This window comes from Bos mutus, chromosome 17 (assembly GCF_027580195.1).
Source record: "Bos mutus isolate GX-2022 chromosome 17, NWIPB_WYAK_1.1, whole genome shotgun sequence".
In the NCBI taxonomy this organism is placed as follows: Eukaryota; Metazoa; Chordata; class Mammalia; order Artiodactyla; family Bovidae; genus Bos; species Bos mutus.
The window spans coordinates 69,091,871-69,118,775 of record NC_091633.1 but is presented as its reverse complement, the minus strand read 5'-3'; the positions used below and the strand labels follow the sequence as shown (position 1 = coordinate 69,118,775).

The window sequence follows — 26,905 nt, the reverse complement described above, 5'->3', positions numbered from 1 at the left end:
TGGTAGAAAGAAGACATATCTGAAAAGACAAGTCTGTACATCAAGTATAAAGGATAAGACAATAAGAGAATGATACAGTTAGCAAATAAGTGCTGGGAGAGTCAAGAAAGGAAGTTCTGAGAAGTATGTTTGAAACTCTGTTGAAATTGTTCAGGATGTGGCCAAGAATAAAGACCAGGAATGGAGACCTCTTAAGTGAACCAGAGTCGGCCGTGGCTGTTTATAAGAATCACGTGCAGCCAAACAGAATTTAGCAGCTTCAGAGAGGACTGGGAACTTTGGAGAGCACTGAAAGCTGAGCATCGAAGAATTGATGCTTTTGAACTGTAGTGTTGGAGAAGACTCTTGAGTCTTGGAGTCCCTTGGACTGCAAGGAAATCCAATCAGTCCATCCTAAAGGCGATCAGTCCTGGGTGTTCATTGGTAGGACTGATGCTAAAGCTGAAACTCCAGTACTTTGGCCACCTCATGCGAAGAGTTGACTCTTTGGAAAAGACTCTGATGCTGGGGGGATTGGGGGCAGGAGGAGAAGGGGATGACAGGATGAGATGGCTGGATGGCATCACCAACTCGATGGACATGGGTTTGGGTGAACTCCGGGAGTTGGTGATGGACAGGGAGGCCTGGTGTGCTGCAATTCATGGGATCGCAGAGAGTCGGACACGACTGAGTGACTGAACTGAACTGAACTGACTGAACTTGCTAGAACTTAATACTTTTAGAATACAGAGTACAGAGAAATGTAAAGTGAAGTGGAGATTTTTCACAAAGCTTGGCCATAAAGGGACAGAAGTAATGTTGCAATATCTTGAAGAACGCTGAAGATCAGAGGGCTATTTTGTTTTGTTTTTGAAAGCTGAAAAGAGATTTAGACATTGATGATTTATAGCACTTTAAAGTTTACAAAGAATTTTCATTTATATGTAAGTCAAAAACAGAACATAACACTTAGAAATATCAGGATTTCATTTCTTTTAGGTTTTAACTAGCATCTGTTGTTTGTCAGGAGAATCCTGACCCCTGTTTTCAGATTATTTTGAGGATAACAATATTGTCTTCCTGAAGAGCTACTGTGACAATCAAATAGACTCATTAAAATTGTATATTATAGTACTCATTATGTGCTGCTAAAAACATTGTAAAAGTTGTTTCTTATAATCTAATTGAAACATACTTTCAACATTTTCCTTGTTTCTTAATGGAAAATGTGCGGAATATTTCATAACTGAGGTTAATCACTCATACAGAAAAATTGTGCAACCTTCCTTTCTGGATGTGCAGGCTCTAGGTTTTGGCTGGCTCTCAGATTCTAGGAGCTGAACAGAGAATAAGGACAAGTCTTAAAAGTGCAGAGGCTATTTGCAATAGTCAGGACATAGAAGCAACCTAGATGTCCATCTGCAGATGCATGGATAAAGAAATTGTGGTACCTATGCAGCTGTTCAGACTCTCTTTCTGACCCCATGGACCATAGCCCACCAGGCTCCTCTATCCATGGGATTCTCCTGGCAAGAATACTGCAGTGGCATGCCATTTCTTCCTCCAGGTGGTCTTCCCCACCCAGGGATCGAACCCATGTCTCCTTCTTTGGCCAATGGATCACTAGCACCACCTGGGAAGCCTGTGTGTATATATACGTATACACTCACCCATGAAAAGGAATGAATTTGAATTTGAAACAGATGAGGTGGATGAACCTAGAGCCTGTTACACAGTGAAGTGAATTAGAGAAGAACAAATATTGTATTAATGCATATGTATGGAATCAAAAAATGGTACTGATGAATCTACATGCAGGGTAGCAATAGAGATATGCATTTAGAGAACTGACTTGTGGACACAGTGTGGGGAGGAGAGGGTGAAACAACTTGAGAGGGTAGCATTGACATGTATACACTGAAAGTGAAAGTGAAGTCACTCAGTCGTGTCTGACTCTTTGCGACCCCATGGACTGTAGCCTATCAGGCTCCTCCGTCCATGGGATTTTCCAGGCAAGAGTGCTGGAGTGGATTGCCATTTCCTTCTCCAGGGGATCTTCCTGACCCAGGAATCGAACCCAGATCTCCCGCATTGCAGGCAGACACTTTACTGTCTGAGCCACCAGGGAAGCCCCCACCATGAAACAGATGGTGGGCAGGAAGCAGCTGTATAGTGCAGGGAACTCAGGTCGGTGCTCTGAGATGACTTTGAGGGCTTGGGGGGGCGCTGCGGAGGGAGGCTCAAGAGGGAGGCTCATATGTACACTTATGGCAGATTCAGTCAGTCTCTCCCATCAGGAAGCTTTCATAAGCCTCTTATCCTTCTCCATCAGAGGGCAGACAGACTGAAAACCACAATCACAGAAAACTAAACCATCTGATAACCTGGACCATAGGTTTGTCTAACTTAATGAAACTATGAGCCATGCCATGTAGGGCCACCCAAGACGGATGGATCATGCTGGAGAGTTCTGACAAAGCGTGGTCCACTGGAGAAGGGAATGGCAAACCACTTCAGTATTCTTGCCTTGAGAGCCCCATGAACACTATGAACAGGCAAAAAGATAGGACACTGAAAGATGAACTCCCCAGGTCAGTAGGTGCCCAATATGTTACGGGAGATCAGTGGAGAAATACCTCCAGAAAGAAAGATGAAACAGAGCCAAAGCCAAAAAAAAAAAAAAAAAACCACCACCAACAACACCACCCAGTTGTGGATGTGACTGGTGATGGAAATAAAGTCCGATGCTGTAAAGAGCAATACTGCATAGAAACCTAGAATCTTAGGTACATGAATCAAGGCAAATTGAAAGTGGTCAAACAGGAGATGACAAGAGGGAACATGGACATTTTAGGAATCAGTGAACTAAAATGGACTGGAATGGATTAATTTAACTCAGATGACCATTATACCTACTACTGTGGGCAAAAATCACTTAGAAGAAATGGAGTAGCCATCATAGTCAACAGAATAATCCAAAATGCAGTACTTGGATGCAGTCTCAAAAATGACAGTTTGCAATCTCTGTTCGTTTCCAAGGCAAACCATTCAATATCATGGTGATCCAAGTCTATGCCCTGACCAGTAATGCTGAAGATGCTGAAGTTGAACAGTTCTATGAAGACCTACGAGACCTAGAACTAACACCCAAAAAAGATGTCCTTTTCATTATAGGGGACTGGAATGCAAAAGTAGGAAGTCAAGAAACACCTGGAGTAACAGGCAAATTTGGCCTTGGAATATGGAATGAAGCAGGGCAAAGGCTAATAGAGTTTTGCGAAGAGAATGCACTGGTCATAGCAAACACCCTCTTCCAACAACACAAGAGAAGACTCTACACATGGACATCACCAGATGGTCAACACCGAAATTAGATTGATTATATTCTTTGCAGCCAAAGATGGAGAAGCTCTATACAGTCAGCAAAAACAAGTCTGGGAGCTGACTGTGGCTCAGATCATGAACTCCTTATTGCAAAATTCAAACTTAAAGAGAGTAGGGAAAACCACAAGACCTTTCAGGTATGACCTACATCAAATCCCTTACGATTATACAGTGAAAGTAACAAATAGATTCAAGGGATCAGATCTGATAGAGTGCCTGAAGAACTATGGATGGGGGTTCGTGACATTGTACAGGTGGAGGTGATCAAGACCATACCCAAGAAAAAGAAAGGCAAAAAGGCAAAATGGCTGTCTGAGGAGGACTTAGAAATAGCTGTGAAAAGAAGAGAAGTGAAAGGCAAAGGAGAAAAGGAAAGATATATACATTTGAATGCAGAGTTCCAAAGAATAGCAAGGAGAGATTAGAAAGCCTTCCTCAGTGATCAATACAAAGAAATAGAGGAAAAAATAGAATGGGAAAGCCTAAGAGATCTGTTCAAGAAAATTAGAGATACCAAGGGAACATTTCATGTAAAGATGGGCTCAATAAAGGACAGAAATGGTATGGACTAACAGAAGCAGAAGATACTAGGAAGAGGTGGCAAGAATATACAGAACTAACATGAAGATCTATACAAAAAAGACTTTCATGACCCAGATAATCATGATGTGATCACATGGATATCTCTATGATGTGGTGTGATCACTCACCAAGAGCCAGACATCCTAGAATGCAAAATCAAGTGGGCCTTAGGAAGCATTACTACAAACAAAGCTAGTGGAGGTTATGGAATTCCAGTTGAGCTATTTCAAATCCTAAAAAATGATGATCTGGAAGACATGCTCTCAATATGCCAGCAAATTTGGAAAACTCAGTGGTGGTCACAGGACTGGAAAAGTTCAGTTTTCATTCCAACCCCAAGGGAAGACAATGCAAAAGAATACTCAAACTACCACACAATTGTACTCATCTCACACTAAGTGATGCTCAAAATTCTCCAAGTGATGTACACATCTCATCACTAGCTAAGTGATGCTCAAAATTCTCCAAGCCAGGCTTCAACAGTACATGAACCATGAACTTCCAGATGTTAATCTGGATTTAGAAAAGGAAGAGGAACCAAACATCAAATTGCCAACATCCAACATCCATTGGATCATTGAAAGAGCAAGAGAGTTCCAGAAAAACATCTACTTCTGCTTTATTGGCCATACCAAAGCCTTTGACTGTGTGGATCACAATATAATGTGGAAAATTCTTCAAGAGATGGAAATACCAGACCACCTCACCTGCCTCCTGAGAAATCTGTATGCAGGTCAGGAAGCAACATTTAGAACTGCACATGGAACAACAGACTGGTTCCAAATTGGGAAAGGAGTATGTCAAGTCTGTGTATTGTCACCCTGCTTCCCAACCCAGAGTACATCATGAGAAATGCTGGACTGGATGAAGCACAAGCTGGAATCAAGATTGCTGGGAGAAATATCAATAACCTCAGATATGCAGATGACACCACCTTTATGGCAGAAAGCAAAGAAGAACTAAAGAGCCTCTTGATGAAAGTGAAAGAGGAGAGTGAAAAAGTTCACTTAAAATTCAACATGCTGAAAACTAAGATCATTGCATCTGGTCCCATCACTTCATGGCAGACAGATGGGGAAACAGTGGAAACAGTGACAGACTTTATTTTGGGGAGCTCCAAAATCACTGCAGATGGTGACTGCAGCCATAAAATTAAAAGATGCTTGCTGCTTGGAAGAAAAGTTATGACCAACCTAGACAGTATATTAAAAAGCAAAAAACATTACTTTGCCAACAAAGTACGTCTAGTCAAAGCTATGGTTTTTCCATTGTAGATGTGAAAGATGGACTATAAAGAAAGCTGAGCACTGAAGAATTGATGCTTTGAACTGTGGTGTTGGAGTCCCTTGGACAGCAAGGAGATCCAACCAGTCCATCCTAAAGGAAATCAGTCCCGAATATTCACTGGAAGGACTCATGCTGAAACTCCAATACTTTGGCCACCTGATGTGAATAACTGGCTCATTGGAAAAGACCCTGATACTGGGAAAGATTGAAGGTAGGAGGAGATGGGGATGACAGAGGATGAGATGGCTGGATGGCATCACTGACTCAATGGACATGAGTTTGGGTAAGCTCTGGGAGTTGGTGATGGACAGGGAGGCCTGGAGTGCTGCAGTCCATGGGATCACAAAGAGTCGGACATGACTGATCAACTGAAGTGAACTGAACTGATGGCTCGTTCACATTGTTGTATAGCAGAAGCCAGCAAGACATTGTAAAGCAATTATCCTCAAACTAAATCTTTTTTTTTAAAGTACAGTGAATTTGAAATATGATTTATCAACCTGGGAATATCACACAGACAGGGAATGGTTGAAAAATGAGGGAAGATAGCAGCAGCTGGTCCGCAGATAAGATCTGGAGTCTGATCCAACATTGAAGTAACAGTGAAAATTCTCAAGTTCATACTTTGAGTCTTTGTATGTTAGTTTTATGTAATTCACAAAATTGTAAAGGTAATAGCAACATCCAGGAATCATTTTAGCATTGCCCTTCTCTAGGTTTTTTGAGTGCATTTTTATATGATTGAATACAGCCGTTTACAGATAATCAATCCTTTTTAAAAAGTTGCCCACTAAAACCCCTAATCCCATTACAAATATATTTTATTTACTTCTCATTGCGTGTATTAATTCTGTATTGGTTTTCTTCCACAAGAGTCAGGTACAAGAGTCAATAAGCACTTTTTATGGCTTCCTCTATTGTTTCTTCAGGTGTTTACAAAAGCAGTAGTGTTCAAGATTGCATGCCATTTACATTTTAAAACATGGTTTTTATCTGTTCACAAATTTTGGAAAATTAGTCGTTTTGAGTATTTTCCATGCCTTGTTTCATCCCAGGGGTGAAATTTTTGGAAAGCCCTAGTTAACATATGTCCAATCATTTTTGAGGATGAGAAGGTAGGAAGGGAAAAAACAACTCTTTTTAAAGTGAGGTAAGAGACATAAGATTTACCATCTTAACCATTTTTAAGTGCATAGTGCAGTCATGTTAACAGTATGTATATCATTGTGCAGTGAATTTTCTCCAACTTTTTTCATCTTTCAGAACTCCAATTCTATACTCGTTGAACAACTCCTTCTCCACCCCAAGCAAAACCCATTCTACTTTCTAATTGAAAGGGTTTGACTGTTATAGATACTTTAAGTGGAAGGTGAAAGTGAAAGTGAAGTCTCTCAGTCGTGTCCAACTCTTTGCCACCCCATGGACTGCAGCCTATCATGCTCCTCTGTCCATGGGATTCTCCAAGCAAGAATACTGGAGTGGGTTGATAACATTTCCTTCTCCAGGGGATCTTCCCAACCCAGGGACCAAAGCCAGGTCTCCTACATTTCAGGCAGATGCTGTAACCTCTGAGCTACCAGGGAAGCCAAACAAACTTTCAGTGGGGACATGCAGTATTTGTCTTTTTCATGACGAGCTTATTCATATAATGTCCATCGATGTTGTACCATGTTACAGGATTTCCATCTTTTTTGAGGCTGATTATTATACCATTGTATGTTTATACCACATTTCTTTATCCGTTTATCCCCTGAAAGACATTTAGGTTGTTTCCACCTCTTCAGATCAGATCAGATCAGTCGCTCAGTCGTGTCCGACTCTTTGCGACCCCATGAATCGCAGCACGCGAGGCCTCCCTGTCCATCACCAACTCCCGGAGTTCACTCAGACTCATGTCCATCAAGTCCGTGATGCCATCCAGCCATCTCATCCTCTGTCGTCCCCTTTTCCTCCTGCCCCCAATCATCCCAGCATCAGAGTCTTTTCCAATGAGTCAACTCTTCACATGAGGTGGCCAAAGTCCTGGAGTTTCAGCTTTAGCATCATTCCTTCCAAAGAAATCCCAGGGCTGATCTCCTTCAGAATGCACTGGTTGGATCTCCTTGCAGTCCAAGGGACTCTCAACCTGTGGTGGATTCATTTTGATATTTGGCAAAACTAATACAATTATGTAAAGTTTAAAAATAAAACAAAAATTAGAAAAAAAAGAACAAAAATAAAATAAAATAAAGAGATCATATCTCTAAAAAAAAAAAAAAAAAAAAAAAGAGTCTTCTCCAACACCACACTTCAAAAGCATCAATTCTTCAGTGCTCAGCCTTCTTCACAGTCCAACTCTCACACCCATACATGACCACAGGAAAAACCATAGCCTTGACTAGACGAAACTTTGTTGGCAAAGTAATGTCTCTGCTTTTGAATATGCTATCTAGGTTGGTCATAACTTTCCTTCTAAGGAGTAAGCATCTTTTAATTTCATGGCTGCAGTCACCATCAGTAATGATTTTGGAGCCCAGAAAAATAAAGTCTGACACTGTTTCCACTGTTTCCCCATCTATTTCCCATGAAGTGGTGGGACTGGATGCCATGATCTTCGTTTTCTGAATGTTGAGCTTTAAGCCAACGTTTTCACTCTCCACTTTCACTTTCAACAAGAGGCTTTTGAGTTCCTCTTCACTTTCTGCCATAAAGGTGGTGTCATCTGCATATCTGAGGTTATTGATATTTCTCCCAGCAATCTTGATTCCAGCTTGTGTTTCTTCCAGTCCAGCGTTTCTCATGATGTACTCTGCATATAAATTAAATAAGCAGGGTGACAATATACAGCCTTGACATACTCCTTTTCCTATTTGGAACCAGTCTGTTGTTCCATGTCCAGTTCTAACTGTTGCTTCCTGACCTGCATACAGATTTCTCAAGAGGCAGGTCAGGTGATCTGGTATTCCCATCTCTTGAAGAATTTTCCACAGTTTATTGTGATCCACACAGTCAAACGCTTTGGTATAGTAAATAAAGCAGAAATAGATGTTTTTCTGGAACTCGCTTGCTTTTTCCATGATCCAGCAGATGTTGGCAATTTGATCTCTGGTTCTGCTGCCTTTTCTAAAACCAGCTTGAACATCAGGAAGTTCACGGTTCACATATTGCTGAAGCCTGGCTTGGAGAATTTTGAGCATTACTTTACTAGCGTGTGAGATGAGTGCAATTGCGCGGTCGTTTGAGCATTCTTTGGCATTGCCTTTCTTTGGGATTGGAATAAAAACTGACCTTTTCCAGTCCTGTGGCCACTGCTGAGTTTTCCAAATTTGGTGGCATATTGAGTGCAGCACTTTCACAGCATTATCTTTCAGGATTTGGAATAGCTCAACTGGAATTCCATCACCTCCACTAGCTTTGTTCATAATGATACTTTCTAAGGCCCACTTGACTTCACATTCCAGGATGTCTGGCTCTAGGTCAGTGATGACACCATCATGATTATCTGGGTCATGAAGATCTTTTTTGTACAGTTCTGTGTATTCTTGCCACCTCTTCTTAATATCTTCTGCTTCTGTTAGGTCCATACCATTTCTGTCCTTTATCGAGCCCATCTTTTGCATGAAAGGTCCCTTGGTATCTCTAATTTTCTTGAAGAGATCTCTAGTCTTTCCCATTCTGTTGTTTTCCTCTATTTCTTTGCATTGATCGCTGAGGAAGGCTTTCTTATCTCTTCTTGCTATTCTTTGGAACTCTGCATTCAGATGCTTGTATCTTTCCTTTTGTCCTTTGCTTTTCACTTCTCTTCTTTTCAGAGCTATTTGTAAGGCCTCCCCAGACAGCCATTTTGCTTTTTTGCATTGCTTTTCCATGGGGATGGTCTTGATCCCTGTCTCCTGTACAATGTCACGAACCTCTGTCCATAGTTCATCAGGCACTCTATCTATCAGATCTAGGCCCTTAAATCTATTTCTCACTTCCACTGTATTATCATAAGGGATTTGATTTAGGTCATACCTGAATGGTCTAGTGGTTTTCCCTACTTTCTTCAATTTAAGTCTGAATTTGGCAATAAGGAGTTCATGGTCTGAGCCACAGTCAGCTCCTGGTCTTGTTTTTGCTGACTGTATAGAGCTTCTCCATCTTTGGCTGCAAAGAATATAATCAATCTGATTTCAGTGTTGACCATCTGATGATGTCCATGTGTAGAGTCTTCTCTTGTGTTGTTGGAAGAGGGTGTTATGACCAGTGCATTTTCTTGGCAAAACTCTTATCAGTCTTTGCCCTGCTTCATTCCATATTCCAAGGCCAAATTTGCCTGTTACTCCAGGTGTTTCTTGACTTCTTACTTTTGCATTCCAGTCCCCTATAATGAAAAGGACATCTTTTTTGGGTGTTAGTTCTAAAAGGTCTTGTAGGTCTTCATAAAACCATTCAACTTCAGCTTCTTCAGCATTACTGGTTGGGGCATAGACTTGGATTACTGTGATATTGAATGTTTTGCCTTGGAAATGAACAGAGATTATTCTGTCGTTTTTGAGATTGGCTGTTGTAAATAATGTTGCAATGAATATGGATGTGCAAATATGTCTTTAAGATCCTGTTTTTAGTTCTTTGGATTGCTGGATCATATGGCAATTCTAATTTCGGTTTTTAGAGGATATTTATACAGTGTTCCATAGTGACTATGCCATTTTACTCTCCAAACGACAGTGTAAAATTGTTCCAGTTTCTCCTTACCTTTACTGACACTTGTCATTTTCTATTTTTGTTGTTGTTATTTTTCTAGCAGGTATGAGGTGGTATCTCATTGTGGTTTTGAATTTCCATTTTCTTGATTATGACTAGTGTTGGACATCTTTTCATGTACTCATGGACCTTTTTTATATGTTCTTTGGAGAATTGTCTATTCAAGTCATTTTTTCATTTTCAATTGATTTTGTTTTCTTTTGAGTTGTAGGAGTTCTTTGTATACTTTGGAGATTAACCCCTTATCATATATGTAGTTTGTAAATATTTTCTCCCATTCCATAGGTTGCCTTTTCACTCTTGATTGTTTCCTTTGCTGTAGAGAAATTTTTATTTTGATGTAGTATTATTCATCAATTTTTGCTTTTGCTTTCTGTACTTCTATTCTCATAACCAAAAAATTACTGCCAAATGCAATGTCATAAAGCTTTCCCCACATGTTTTCTTCTGGAAGATTTAAGTCCATTTTTACTTAATTTTTAAATATGTGTAAGATATTCAAATACATTTTTGATTGTGGACATTCAGTTATCTTAAGACCATTTATTAATTAGACTATTCTTTCCCTATTGTGTAGCCTTGGCATCTTTGTCAATGATCATTTGAAAGTATATGTGAAAGTTTATTTGTGGAATCTCTGCTCTGTTCCTTTGGTCTATATAGCTCTATGTCAGTACCATACTGTTTTGATTACTGTATCTTTGGACTATGTTTGAAGTCAGGAATGTGAGGCCTCCAGCTTTACTTTTCTTTCTCAAGTTTGTTTTGGCTAGACAGAGTACTTTGAGAATCTATATAAATTTTAATATTTTTTTTTCTGAAAAATTACGTTTGGGATTTTGATAGGAATTGCATTGACTATAGATTATTTTGGGTAGTATGGACATTTTAATAATGTTAAGTCTTCCACTTCTTGAACACAGAGTGTATTTCCACCAATTTTGGTTATATTTCATTTCTTTCACCAATGTTTTATAGTTTTTAGTGTATAAGACTTTCACCATCTGGGCTAAGTTTATTCTTAATTATTATTTTATTGTAATTGAATTAAATTTGATTATAATTTTAAAAATTATTTTTATATAGTAATTGAGATTTTTTCCCTAATTTCTTTTTGAGATTGTGCATTGTTAGTGCCTATATATGCAACTGATTTTTTGTGTGTGTGAAATCAATAAGCTTTCCTGCATAAAAGATCATATCATCATGTCATGAGATTAGAGATAATTTTACTTGTTTATGATTAAGATGCCTTTAATTTCAAGCCTGATTTCCATGACTAGGAGTTCCAATTCAGTATCACAGAGAAGTGGCAAGAGTGGATATACTTGCATTATTTCTGAGCTTAGTAGAGAAAATTTCTGGTTTTCACCATTGAGCAGGATGTCACCTATGGGTTTTTAACATATGGACCTTATTATTTTTTAGCAATTTCCTTATATATCTAGTTTATTGAGTGTGTTTATCACAAGAAATTGTTGAATTTTTCCAAGTGCTTTTTCTGCATATATTAAGATAATAACATGATTTTTAAAATCATTTGTTCTGTTATTATGGTATATCATATTGACTGATTTTCATATGTTTGAGACATCGTTGCATCTCAGAGAGGAGTCTCAATTGGTTATGGCACATAATTCTTTTAATGTGCTGTTGAAATCAGTTTGTTAATATTTTGTTGAGGATTTTTGCATCTATTAATATATTCATCAGGGATATTGGTCTGTAGTTTTCTCTTTTTTTCCTAGTGCTTTTGTTTGGTTTTAGTATCAGAGTAGGGCTGACCTGATAAAATAAGTTTAGAAGTATTCTAGCCTCTTTAATATTTTTTGGAAGAGTTTGAGAAGAATTGGTGTTAATTATTCTTTATGTGTTTGAAAGAATTCATTAGTGAAGCCATCTGTTCCTCTTTATTATCTTTTGTACGTTTGCTTTTTAAAACCTCTTTTTAAAAATAATTTATTTTTTTATTGAAGGATAATTGCTTTACAGAATTTTGTTGTTTTCTGTCAAACCTCAACATGAACAAGCCATGTGTATACATACATCCCCTTCCTTTGTTGAGGCTTTTGGTTTGTTATTCACTCTCCTTAGTAGTTACATCTCTGTTCAGATTTTTTTCTCGCTTCATGATTTCATTTTGGTAGGGTGTATATTTGTATAAATTTATTTATTTCTTTTCAGTTCAGTTCACTTCAGTTGCTCAATCGTGTCCGACTCTTTGCAACCCCATGAATCGCAGCACGCCAGGCCTCCCTGTCTATCACCAACTCCTGGAGTTCACCCAGACTCACGTCCATCGAGTCAGTGATGCCACCCAGCCGTCTCATCCTCTGTCATCCCCTTCTCCTCCTGCCCCCAATCCCTCCCAGCATCAGAGTCTTTTCCAATGAGTCAACTCTTCACATGAGGTGGCCAAAGTACTGGAGTTTCAGCTTTAGCATCATTACTTCCAAAGAAATCCCAGGGCTGATCTCCTTCAGAATGCACTGGTTGGATCTCCTTGCAGTCCAAGGGACTCTCAAGAGTCTTCTCCAACACCACACTTCAAAAGCATCAATTCTTTGGCACTCAGCCTTCTTCACAGTCCAACTCTCACATCCATACATGACCACAGGAAAAGCCATAGCCTTGACTAGACGGACCTTTGTTGGCAAAGTAATGTCTCTGCTTTTGAATATGCCATCTAGGTTAGTCATAACTTTCCTTCCAGTGAGTAAGCGTTTTAAATTCAGGGCTGCAATCACCATCTGCAGTGATTTTGGAGCCCAAAAAAATAAAGTCTGACACAGTTTCCACTGTTTCCCCATCTATTTCCCATGAAGTGATGGGACCGGATGCAATGATCTTCGTTTTCTGAATGTTGAGCTTTAAGCCAACGTTTTCACTCTCCACTTTCACGTTCATTAAGAGGCGTTTTAGTTCCTCTTCACTTTCTGCCATAAGGGTGGTGTCATCTGCATATCTGAGGTTATTGATATTTCTCCTGGCAATCTTAATTCCAGTTTGTGTTTCTTCCAGTCCAGCGTTTCTCATGATGTACTCTGCATATAAATTAAATAAGCAGGGTGACAATATACAGCCTTGACGTACTCCTTTTCCTATTTGGAACCAGTCTGTTGTTCCATGTCCAGTTCTCACTATTGCTTCCTGACCTGCATACAAATTTCTCAAGAGGCAGGTCAGGTGGTCTGGTATTCCCATCTCTTGAAGAATTTTCCACAGTTTATTGTGATCCACACAGTCAAAGGCTTTGGCATAGTCAATAAAGCAGAAATAGATGTTTTTCTGGAACTCTCTTGCTTTTTCCATGATCCAGTGGATGTTGGCCATTTGATCTCTGGTTCCTCTGCCTTTTCTAAAACCAGCTTGTACATTAGGAAGTTCACGGTTCACATATTGCTGAAGCCTGGCTTGGAGAATTTTGAGCATTACTTTACTAGCGTGTGAGATGAGTGCAATTGTGCGGTCGTTTGAGCATTCTTTGGCATTGCCTTTCTTTGAGATTGGAATGAAAACTGACCTTTTCCAGTCCTTTGGCCACTGCTGAGTTTTCCAAATTTGCTGGCATATTGAGTGCAGCACTTTCACAGCATCATCTTTCAGGATTTGGAATAGCTCAACTGGAATTCCATCACCTCCACTAGCTTTGTTCATAGTGATGCTTTCTAAGGCCCACTTGACTTCACATTCCAGGATGTCTGGCTCTAGGTCAGTGATGACACCATCATGATTATCTGGGTCATGAAGATCTTTTTTGTACAGTTCTGTGTATTCTTGCCACCTCTTCTTAATATCTTCTGCTTCTGTTAGGTCCATACCATTTCTGTCCTTTATCGAGCCCATCTTTGCATGAAATGTTCCCTTGGTATCTCTAATTTTCTTGAAGAGATCTCTAGTCTTTCCCATTCTGTTGTTTTCCTCTATTTCTTTGCATTGATCGCTGAGGAAGGCTTTCTTATCTCTTCTTGCTATTCTTTGGAACTCTGCATTCAGATGCTTGTATCTTTCCTTTTGTCCTTTGCTTTTCACTTCTCTTCTTTTCAGAGCTATTTGTAAGGCCTCCCCAGACAGCCATTTTGCTTTTTTGCATTGCTTTTCCATGGGGATGGTCTTGATCCCTGTCTCCTGTACAATGTCACGAACCTCTGTCCATAGTTCATCAGGCACTCTATCTATCAGATCTAGGCCCTTAAATCTATTTCTCACTTCCACTGTATTATCATAAGGGATTTGATTTAGGTCATACTTGAATGGTCTAGTGGTTTTCCCTACTTTCTTCAATTTAAGTCTGAATTTGGCAATAAGGAGTTCATGGTCTGAGCCACAGTCAGCTCCTGGTCCTGTTTTTGCTGACTGTATAGAGCTTCTCCATCTTTGGCTGCAAAGAATATAATCAATCTGATTTCCATGTTGACCATCTGGTGATATCCATGTATAGAGTCTTCTCTTGTGTTGTTGGAAGAGGGTGTTTGTTATGACCAGTGCATTTTCTTGGCAAAACTCTATTAGTCTTTGCCCTGCTTCATTCCATATTCCAAGGCCAAATTTGCCTGTTACTCCAGGTGTTTCTTGACTTCCTACTTTTGCATTCCAGTCCCCTATAGTGAAAAGGACATCTTTTTTGGGGGTTAGTTCTAGAAGGTCTTTTAGGTCTTCATAGAACCATTCAACTTCAGCTTCTTCAGCATTACTGGTTGGGGCATAGACTTGGATTACTGTGATATTGAATGGTTTGCCTTGGAAACGAACAGAGATTATTCTGTCATTTTTGATATTGCATCCAAGTGCTGCATTTCTGACTCTTTTGTTGACCATGATGGCTGCTCCATTTCTTCTGAGGGATTCCTGCCCACAGTAGTAGATATAATGGTCATCTGAGTTAAATTCACATAGGTTGTCTAATTTGGTGTATAATTGTTTGTGGTAGTTTCTTATGATACTTTTAATTCCATGGCATCAGTTGTAATGTCTCCTTTTTCATTTCTGATTTTTGTTATTTGAGCTTTTTCACTTCTTTTTTCTTTTCTGGCTAAGAAATTTTTGATTCCATTGATTTAAAAAACTTAATTTTATTGATTTTTTGTTTTCCTACTATTTATTTATCATCTTTTTTTTTTTTTTTTTTTGGTTCCTTTTGTTTCATTTTCAGTTTGTTCTTCTTTTTCTAGTTCCTTGAGATATGAAGCTATGTTGTTGATTTGCAATCTTTCTTTTTTTGGCTGTGTGGCGTGTATAATTTTAGTTCCCCAACCTGAGGTTGAACCTATACTCTCTGCATTGGGAGTGCAGAGTCTTAGCCACTGGACCACCAGGGAAGTCCCATCTTTCTCCTTTTAAATGTAGGCAGTTACTGCTATAAAGTTCCCTCTTAGTACTGCTTTTGTTGCATTTCATGTTTTTATGTTTTGTTTTTGTTTTGTCTCAAGGTATTATCTAATTTTCCTTTAAATTTCTTCTTTGACCTATTAATTGTTCAAGAGCATGTTAATTTCCATGGATTTGTGAATTTTCTAGTTTTTCTTTGCTACTTATTTCTAGTTTCATTCTGTTGTTGTCAGAAAAGATAGTTGGTATAATATTCTTAAATTTTTTATAATTCTGTGGACTAAAATATGATCTGGTGAATGTTCCATATGCACTTGGCGATACACTTGGGAATGTAACACTTGAGAATGTGTATTATGCTACTGTTGGGTCATATTCTGTATCTGTATGTTAGGTCCATTTAGTCTATAATATTGTTCAAGTCCTCTCTCCTTATTGATCTTCTGTTTGGTTGATATATCCATTATTGAGAGTGGGGTATTGAAATACCCTACTATTATTGTGTTGCTGTCTATTTATCCCTTCAGTTCTGTCAGTGTTTGCTTCATATGTTTGGGTGCTCTACTGTTAGGTGCATATATATTTATAATTGTTATATCTTCCTGGTAAATAGATGTTTTTAATATAATGTCTTTCTTTGTCTCATGAGAGTTTTGACTTAAATTCTAGCTTGTTTGATATAAGCACAGCTATCCTGTTGTCCTTGGGATACAGTTGGCATGGAATATCTTTTTCCATTTTTCACTTTCAGCCTATGGGTGTTCTTATATCTAAAATGAGTCTTTTCTAGACAGTATGTAGTTGGATCTTGTGGGTTTTTTTTTTTTTTATTCATTCAGCCACTCTGTGTTTCTTCATTAGGAACTTTTATCCATTTTTGTTTAAAGTAATTACTGATTGGGAGGGACTTAGTATTGACATTTTTAAATTGTTTTCTGTATGTTTTATAGTTATTTTATCCCCCTTTTCTTTGTTTGTTGCCTTCTGTTGTATTTCAAAGTGATTTTGAAATCACTTCTTTTGATTTTTAAAAGTGACAAGCTTGAGTTCCTTCTTATTTTCACTTGTGTTCCTTCTGTAGGTGTTTTCTTTCTGGTTACCATGGGAATTACATAAAACATCTTTAAGTTTTAACAATCTACTTTAAACTCATAACAACTTAACTTTAATCACATCTAAAACTCTGCTTCTTTACTTTTCTCTACCATTTTATGTTATCAAAACATGAGTTCACAAGTTACATCTTTTTAAATTTTGATCCATTTACAAAGTTTTATACTTAAAGCTATTTTTAATGCTTTTATTTTTTTAATTTTATACCAAAGTAAAAGTGATTTATGCACCACCATTACAATGTTACAGGATTTGGTATTTGTCTATAAATTTACCTTTATCACAGGGCTTGATATTTTTGTGTGCTTTTGTGTTGCTGTCTAGAGTCTTTTTCATTTGAACTTGAAAGACTTCCCCCAGCATTTGTTTTGAGGCAGGTCTAGTGGTTATGAACTCTCTGAACTTTTATCTGAGGTCTTTATTTTTTCTTCATTTCTGAAAGACAGTTTTGCTAGATGTAATGTTCTTGGTGGAAATTTTTTCTTTCAGCACTTTGAATAAATTACCCCACTCCATTTTGGCCTGGAGTTTTCTAAAGACTCTTTTGACCCTCTACATTGTTGTTAGACTATATCTCTGTGGGAGACTAGGTCCAGGGTTTTCTAGTCAGTCATCTTGTTGACATCACTCTCAACTTTTTTCTTAAGTGATTGTATTATGTTCCAGTGTTTCAGTGGCTGGACATTTGAGATATAATAGATATTTCAAAAATTATCCAAATGTTTAAAAAATCTGTTTCTCAAGTAAGTCATTAATAAGAAGATGTTTAGAAATAGCATAACTAGAACTCTAGAATTATTTACTCATGGAAAACTCTGAATAAAAGGTTCACATAATTATCTTACCTAAATGTAGCCACAGATATTGATTTTTATTTTCCCATTGCATTTATTGTTATATAACTCTGCCCTTAAGTGGATGATTCACTATTACTGTAGGTGGTATTACTGTTTTAACAGTAGTTTTGTAAAGAAGAAAAGAACAAGAACATTAAATGTCTTCTATTTTTGATGCTATGTTAGATTTAAAGTGATATTCATAAAAGCCTGAAAATATAAAGGGTAAATTCTGTATGTTTTACTTATGTCCTAGAAATGATGGTATAGTGTTGGTTTTTATGTTTTATCATTTCTACCTCGATGTGAAATGAGCTGGGATTGTAAACTTTGTCCAGACACAGACTTTATTTAAAATGTGTACATTAAGCCAAGACCTAGAAGAATTCAAGATCCTTTAGTGATTTTCTCTTTTCCCAGACAATCTCAAATTTAAACTTCATTAAAGGAAGAACATATATGAATGTTTGCAGTTCTTTGCTGACTTTGAAATATTTTAATTTCAAATATTCTAATTTCAAATATTTTCGTTGAGTGAAGTTGTATGCTGCACTTTAATTTGATACTATGAACATTTTATTTTCAATAAAGATAGTATTGTTGCTTTTGTGACAGAGGCTATATGTGATTCTTTTTGACAATTTTATACTCCTCTTTATTCTTTTACATGCAAGCAATCTCTATATTTGCTTTTGTAATTGGGTCTATAATAAGCATTCTAACACATGAAGAACATAAAGTCCATCAGCAAGACTGTACATCTGCCTACATAGCTGTTTATTTTCTTACTGCCATTCCTAAGAATATGTCACAGCCAGTTGAAGTAAAATCTCCTATGTTTCAAAAATAAATTGTACACAGTGCTGTGGTGAACATTGGGGTACATGTGCCTCTTTCAGTTCTGGTTTCCTCGGTGTGTATGCCCAGCAGTGGGATTTCTGGGTCATATGACAGTTCTATTTCCAGTTTTTTAAGGAATCTCTACACTGTTCTCCATAGTGGCTGTGCTAGTTTGCATATGAATGGATAAGAAAGCTGTGATACATATACACAATGGAATATTACTTAGCCATTAAAAAGAATGCATTTAAATCAGTTCTAATGAGGTGGATGAAACTGGAGCCTATTATACAGAATGAAGTAAGTCAGAAAGAAAAAACACCAATACGGTACACTAATGCATATATATGGAATTTAGAAAGATGGTAATGATAACCCTGTATGCGAGACAGCAAAAGGGATACAGATGTATAGAACAGTCTTTTGGACTCTGTGGGAGAAGGTGAGGGTGGGATGATTTGAGAGAATAGCATTGAAATATGTATATTACTATATGTGAAACAGATCACTAGTCCAGGTTCGATGCATGAGACAGGGTGCTCAGGGCTGGTGCACTGGGATGACCCAGAGGGATGGGGTGGGGAGGGAGGTGGGAAGGGGTTCAGGATGGGGAACATATGTACACCTGTGGCTGATTCCTGACAATGTATGGCAAAAACCACTACAATATTGTAAAGTAATTAGCCTCCAATTAAAATAAATAAATTAATTAAATTTAAAAACGAAATTGTGTCAGTAAGCACAGAACTGTGATTTAGCATTGAAGATAAAATTGATTATACTACCATGAAGTCATATTCCTACCAAAAATGTAAACCATTTTTATGTTAGTGAGGTCTCCTGAAATGTAACAAAATAAGCATCAGATTATAATGTAATTTGAATTAAAATCCTTTATTTTGTGACTGAATGACTTCATAACTAGCTTGAAAAGAGTAATCATTTGGAAACTCTGATAAAGGATTTTTAAACTTTGTTACAGCTTATATTAAACATAATATTTTATTTTTTAATATAAATTTATTTATTTTAATTGGAGGTTAATTACTTTACAATATTGTATTGGTTTTGCCATACATCAACATGAGTCCGCCACGGGTGTACACTTGTTCTACATCCGGAACCCCCCTCCCTCCTCCCTCCCTGTACCATCCCTCTGGGTCGTCTCAATGCACCAGGCCCAAGAATCCTGTATCATGCATCGAATCTGGACTGGCAATTCATTTCAATGCCATTCTCCCAAATCATCCCCCCCTCCCTCTCCCACCGAGTCCAAAAAACTGTTCTATACGTCTGTGTCTCTTTTGCTGTCTCCCATACAGGGTTATCATTACCATCTTTCTAAATTCCATATATATGCGTTAGTATACTGTATTGGTGTTTTTCTTTCTGGCTTACTTCACTCTGTATAATAGGCTCCGGTTTCATCCACCTCATTAGAACTGAGTCAATGTATTCTTTTTAATGGCTGAGTAATATCCATTGTGTATATGTACCATAGCTTTCTTATCCATTCATCTGCTGATGAACATCTAGGTTGCTTCCATGTCCTGGCTATTATAAACAGTGCTGCGATGAACATTGGGGTACACGTGTCTCTTTCAATTCTGGTTTCCTCGTTGTGTATGATCAGCAGTGGGATTGCTGGGTCATAAGGCAGTTCTATTTCCAGTTTTTTAAGGAATCTCCACACTGTTCTCCATAGTGGCTGTACTAGTTTGCATTCCCACCAACAGTGTAAGAGGGTTCCCTTTTCTCTGCACCCTCTCCAGCATTTATTGCTTGTAGACTTTTGAATTGCAGCCATTCTGACTGGTGTGAAATGGTACCTCATAGTGGTTTTGATTTGCATTTCTCTGATAATGAGTGATGTTGAGCATCTTTTCATGTGTTTGTCTTCTTTGGAGAAATGTCTATTTAGTTCTTTGGCCCATTTTTTGATTTGAGTCATTTATTTTTCTGGAATTGAGCTACAGGAGTTGCTTGTATATTTTTGAGATTAGCTTATCTTTGACAAAGGAGGCAAGAATATACAATGGATTAAAGACAATCTGTTTAACAAGTGGTGCTGGGAAAACTGGTCAACCACTTGTAAAAGAATGAAACTAGAACACTTTCTAACACCATACACAAAAATAAATTCAAAATGGATTAAAGATTTAAACGTAAGACCAGAAACTATAAAACTCCTAGAGGAGAACATAGGCAAAACACTCTCCGACATAAGTCACAGCAGGATCCTCTATGACCCACCTCCCAGAATATTGGAAATAAAAGCAAAAATAAACAAATGGGACCTAATTAAACTTAAAAGCTTCTGCACTACAAAGGAAACTATAAGCAAGGTGAAAAGACAGCCTTCAGAATAGGAGAAAATAAACATAATATTTTAAAAGAGAGTTCCAAATATGAAAAGGAGTACATCAAGGCTGTATATTGTCACCCTGCTTATTTAACTTATGTGCAGAGTACATCATGAGAAATGCTGGACTGGAAGAAACACAAACTGGAATCAATATTGCTGGGAGAAATATCAATAACCTCAGATATGCAGATGACACCACCCTTATGGCAGAAAGTGAAGAGGAACTCAAAAGCCTCTTGATGAAAGTGAAAGTGGAGAGTGAAAAAGTTGGCTTAAAGCTCAACATTCAGAAAACGAAGATCATGGCATCCGGTCCCATCACTTCATGGGAAAGAGATGGGGAAACAGTGGAAACGGTGTCAGACTTTATTTTTTGGGGCTCCAAAATCACTGCAGATGGTGATTGCAGCCATGAAATTAAAAGACACTTACTCCTTCCAAGGAAAGTTATGATCAACCTAGATAACATATTCAAAAGCAGAGACATTACTTTGCCAGCAAAGGTCCGTCTAGTCAAGGCTATGGTTTTTCCAGTGGTCATGTATGGATGTGAGACTTGGACTGTGAAGAAGGCTGAGCGCCGAAGCATTGATGCTTTTGAACTGTGGTGTTGGAGAAGACTCTTGAGAGTCCCTTGGACTGCAAGGAGGTCCAACCAGTCCATCCTAGAGGAGATCAGTCCTGGGTGTTCGTTGGAAGAACTGATGCTGAAGCTGAAACTCCAGTTCTTTGGCCATCTCATGCGAAGAGTTGACTCATTGGAAAAGACCCGGATGCTGGGAGGGATTGAGGGCAGGAGGAAGGGGACAACAGAGGATGAGATGGCCAGATGGCATCACTGACTTGATGGACATGAGTTTGAATGAACTCCGGGAGTTGGTGATGGCCAGGGAGGCCCGGTGTACTGCGGTTCTTGGGGTCGCAAAGAGTTGGACACAACTGAGTGACTGAACTGAACTGATGTCTCTTTTACTACTTTAAGTATGTTATGCCACACCCTTTTGCTCTGCAGAATTTCTGCTGAAAAGTCAGCTGATAGCCTTATGGGAGTTCCATGGTATATAATTTATTGATATCCTCTTCCTGCTTTTAATATTATCTCTTTATCCTTAATTTTTGACATTTTAATTACAACGTGTCCCAGTGTCATCCTCTTTATTGTTGATCCTGTGGGATTCTCTATGATTTCTAGACCTGGAGGTATTTTTCCTTTCCCAGTTTAGGGAAGTCTTATTATGTCTTCAAATATGTTCTCTGAGCCCTTTCTGTCTTTTCTTCTGGGACCTTTACAATATGGATGAAAATATACCCAGAGGTCCCTTAAAGTATCTTCATTTTTTTATTCTTTTTTTGTGTGTGTGTGTTCAACTTACAGGATTTCTGATAATCTGTCTTCCAGGTCAATGATTCATTCCTCTGTATCATCTAATCTACTGTTGTTTCCTTCCAGTGAATTTTTAATTTCAGTTAGTATATTCTTCAGTTTGTTTGGTTCTCTTTTAAATTTTCAAACTGTGTGTTAAACTTCTAGCTGTGTTCATCCATTTTATCCTGAGTTCTTTGAGTATCTTCATGATTAATATCTTGAACTCCTTATCAGGTAGATTTCTTATCTTCACTTTACTTAGCTGTTTTTTTGGGTTTTTATCTTGTCCTTTCATCTGGAACATGAAAAGCTCCTAACACTTGATTCACACAGCAGCATACTTGGTTCTCAAAAATGTTTGCTAAGTCAAAGATGACATTTATTATATGATTTGTAAGTACACGAAAATTTATAGGCAAAACTAATATTGATTTATAGAGATATATAGAATACAAATATATAATAAAACTCTTATGCATTCACAGAATTTAGTTCAATTTAGTGGAGAGATAAGATCAGTCTTCAAGTATGTTCAGAACATTCATTGCTAGAGTGGGAGTCTAAAATAGATGCCATGAGTTATGGGCCTATGACAGGAGGATCAGGACCAAGAAAGAATTATCAGAAGTAGTGGATAAATAGAGAACAAGAAGGCAAAGTACAAAAATGAACTAAAAAGGGGATTGGAAATGACAATAAGCCTCAACACCATCAGATACTAGGGAGATTAAAGCCACACAAATCACTACTACATACCTACTAGCATGACCAAAATTTAAAAGAGACTGACAATGCCAGTGAATGTAGAGCAAATGGAATTCCTGTATGTTGCTAGCAGAAATATAAAATGGTACAACCACCATGACCATCAAGTTCTTACTCTATAGCACAGGGAACTATATTCCGTTCAGTTCAGTTGCTTAGTCGTGTCCAACTCTTTGTGACCCCATGAATCGCAGCACGCCAGGCCTCCCTGTTCATCACCAACTCCTGGAGTTTACTCAAACTCATGTCCACTGAGTCAGTGATGCCATCCAACCATCTCATCCTCTGTCGTCCCCTTCTCCTCCCGCCTTCAATCTTTCCCAGCATCAGCGTCTTTTGAAATGAGTCAGTTCTTTCCATCAGGTGGCCAAAGTATTGACGTTTCAGCTTCAGCATCAGTCCTTCCAATGAACACCCAGGACTGATCTCCTTTCAGATGGTCTGGTTGGATCTCCTTGCAGTCCAAGGGACTCTCAAGAGTCTTCTCCAGCACCACAGTTCAAAAGCATCAATTCTTCGGTGGTCAGCTTTCTTTATAGTGCAACTCTCACATCCATATATGACTACTGGAAAAACCAAAGCTTTGACAACACAGACCTTTATTGGGAAAGTAGTGTCTCTGCTTTTTAATATGCTGTCTAGGTTGGTCATAACTTTTCTTCCAAGGAGCAAATATTTTTTTAATTTCATGGCTGCAGTCACCATCTGCAGTGATTTTGGAGCCCCAAAAAGTAAAGTCTGTCACTGTTTCCACTGTTTCCCCATCTATTTGCCATAAAGTGATGGGACCAGATGCCATGATCCTGTAATAAACCATAATGGAAAAGAATATGAAAAAGATTATTATGTACATGTATGTTTAAATGAATCACTTTACTGTAGGCCAGAAACCAACACAACATTATAAATCACCTAAGCTTCAATAATAAATTAATTAAATGGTACAACCACTTTGGAAAGTAGTTTTGTAGTTTCTTACGAGGTTAAATATACACTTCCTGTAGGAATGAAGATGTTTGTCCACAAAAGTACTTTTACATGAATGTTTATAGCAGCATTATTCATAAACCCCATACTGAAAACAATACAAATGCCCATAGATGAGTAAAGGATAAACAAATGTAGAATGGCCAAGGGTCTGAGAGAACTTTTTGTGTAGATAGAAATATTCTACATCTTAAATGTGATGGTGGCTCCAGGGGTGTGTATAGTTGTCACAGGTGTGTATAGTTGTGTTATAAGTGTGTATAGTATATAGAACTAATACTTAAACTATGGTAGTCTATCAGTTATGTCTGACTCTTTGTGACCCCATGGACTGTAGCCAACTGTAGGCTTCCAGGCTCCTTTCCATTAAATTCTCGAGGCAAGAAGACTGGAGTGGGTTGCCAATCACCTCTCCAGGGGATCTTCCCATCCCAAGGATTAAACCTGAGTCTCCTGCATTGTAGGCAGGTTCTTTACCCTTTGAGCGGCCAGGGAAGGTTTTTATGTAAATTTTACCATAATAAAGTTAATTAAATAAAAATACTTAAAAATAAGACAGGAGAGGCAGTCATGAGAGAGTGACAAATGGACAGAAGAGACAGGAAGCAAGGCAGAGGTGAGCAGCAAAGGTCATAAGGTATTATATAAACAGAGATGACAGACTGCTGACTTGGGACCCAGATAGATTCTTGAAAACGTTTCCAGTGAAGCCGCGGTTCATCGCACCTGTTGTCTTACTACCTCTACCAGTCCTTGCTGATTTTTCTTTCATGCTGGTAATCAGTCTGTTTCCTAAAAACTGACATGGCTTCTTTCTTCACTAATTCCTACCCCTAAATCAGTTCTTGTCTTTTCCTTGAAATTTTCTCTTGACTGTTTCTGCCCTAGCTTAACAATTCTTGAGTGAATCTGCATCATGCAGTTAAGACCTTGATTACTCTCGAGTTGTGTTACTTTTACCCACAACTCTAGCACAGAGTCGGACATGACTGAAGGGACTTAGCAGCAGCAGCAGCAGCTAGTGGAAACTGGTTGAAAGAAGATTTCTTATATTTATACTTTTGTTACCTCCTTTCCCACATTTCATGCAGTGTTCAGGAAAATGTGTCAACATATGACCTTAATTGTCTCCCTCTTTTCATCCCTCCCCTCCGGTTACCCTAGGTTGTTGTTTTTTGCATGGACTAATGCAGTATTATCTTAATTGGCCTCTCTTTTCCATACTTACCCCCTTTTTTTCTTGTCCAGACAGCAATCAGATTGATGCCTTTTAAAACTAAATCCAGTAGTTTTGCTCACTTCCTTAAAATGCTTCTGTGTCTTCTCAGTGCACTAAGAGTAAAACCTGGTCCTGCCCACCTCATTCCTGTCTTTACCATCCACATTTCTCCTGCTCACTGTGCCTCATCAAGGCAAGTCTTCTCCCGCCCGGGCCTCTTTACCACTGCTCTTTCTCCTAGAAGCCATTTCTTCCAGTCCTTTCTGTGGCTTCTCATGCTTCAAAGTTCAGCTGGAACGCCATTCCTCTGAGGCCTCTGCAGAGGGGTGTTTACCTCCCCAGCAGCAGAAGTATTTTCTATCAGGTAACTTTATTTAATTCTTTGTAGGGAACTCAGCACATCCAAAATCTACCTTGATTATGTATTTCGTTAATGGTTTACTGTTCATATCCTCCCATCAGTTAATAACCAGCAGGAAGACAGAGGTGTTTTCTGTCTTATTTGTCGCTATATTCCCCCAACACCTTTCATAGGGCTTGGCTTATTGACTATACTCAATAAGTAATCGTTGACAGAATGAATAAGTGAAAATATAATTAATAGGCAAATAATAACCACCCAGTGGTTTTTTCCTGAATTTCCTTTTCCTAAAGTTGTTTTTTTTTTTTTTTTTTTGCCTAATTTTTACAGGTACGTCTATTGTGACTATCAAAGCTTTTGCTCCAGATTCAATTCGGGACAGCATTAAATATTCAGTTTTTAGTGGAAATGAAGACGGAGTTTTTTCCTTGTGTTCTAAATCAGGTAACCCTTCTCTATGCTTTATTTCCTGCTCCACTTAATGTTACTAGTAAGGCATACATCTGCAAAGAAAATTCAAGATTGGAAAGGTAGAAATTGTTAGATGTAAATAATTTCAAAGGTAAATAACAAAGCATTTTTATGGTAGCTGACGAGATATCAGAAAATGTTTATGTGTATTCTCTAAGAATTCTATTCCTCACATTTCCAAGTTAAACAGTACCTGTCCTACCCTACCAGTTATTTGGTGATAAAGTGGTTTCTACTTATAATTCATCTATCCATTTGGGGAAATTGGGAATGTAATAGGGAGAGCAGTGAGAATGGGGTTGAACTGGAAATAAGCACACATGTCTAGCCTTAGGAAATTTTCATCAGAGATTCTTCTAATTCGCCACTTAATGTCAACAGTGCAACAAAAAAGGAAAGCTGGAAAGGTTCTATGTGGTGGTAAAGAAATTACTTCCAAATACAACATGTGCCTTAAATGAATACCAATTGATTATTTGAAACATTCTTTTTTTAATCTAACAACTATGTCGTAGATATGTATCTACTGCTTCATTGTCAAACCTCAAGAAGAATGTTTTTAATAATTTCTGTATTACCGTACAACTGCCTTATTTAATCCATACTGTGTACACATGGGAAGAATTGAGAGGGGGGTCATTTCTTAAGCAAAAGCCTTCTCCTTCAAGCTAGTGTTACAATTTTTTATACATTCAGCCTTTGCTCAGCAACCTCTCTGATGTAGCCTGCAAGAAGTCTTCATCTCTTCACCCCATCATGTGGTTAACGAACAGTTCAGGAAGCCTATTGGCAAGAAGGCCATTTGCGAACACCACCAAACCTCCCCCCCGCCAGCCAGCAGTCATTAAGTCTCTAGCAGTCTGATGTCTGAGGGTTCTAGGAAAGGAGCTGAGATTAGAACATTTAGGGAGAAGGTAAATATGAGTTCACACATTTTCCCAGGTCACCCAAATCCTTTTGCCCCGTCACCCCTAACATGGCCCAGGCTTGGCCTTATTTTCTCTAGTCTCTCATTAAAATGAAGATAGAACACACCTAAGAGTTAGTTCAAAGTGGTCATCTACAGAAAACTCTATAGTTTTAATTAAATAATGATTGACTTAAGTTGAAATGTATTTCAAAATTTTATTGTGTCAGACACGACTGAAGCGACTTAGCAGAAGCAGCAGCAGCAGCTATAAGCTGTTATGTTGAGAGATATACAGCTATTTAATGAACAATAGTAAAATAAAAGGCCACATCTTTACCACCCATCTCCAAATAAGGGACCTCACTGAACCTCAAGAAGCCCCTGTGT

General features: G+C 38.2%; 1 protein-coding gene across 1 annotated transcript in view; it reads left to right on the top strand.

The window, feature by feature from the left end:
- Nucleotides 1–26,905, top strand: part of DCHS2 (dachsous cadherin-related 2) — a 316,336-nt gene that overhangs the window by 251,720 nt on the left and 37,711 nt on the right. Inside the window, 1 exon segment of the mRNA XM_070385628.1 lies at nt 25,468–25,581. Within this exon segment, the coding sequence (XP_070241729.1) occupies nt 25,468–25,581 (114 nt within the window).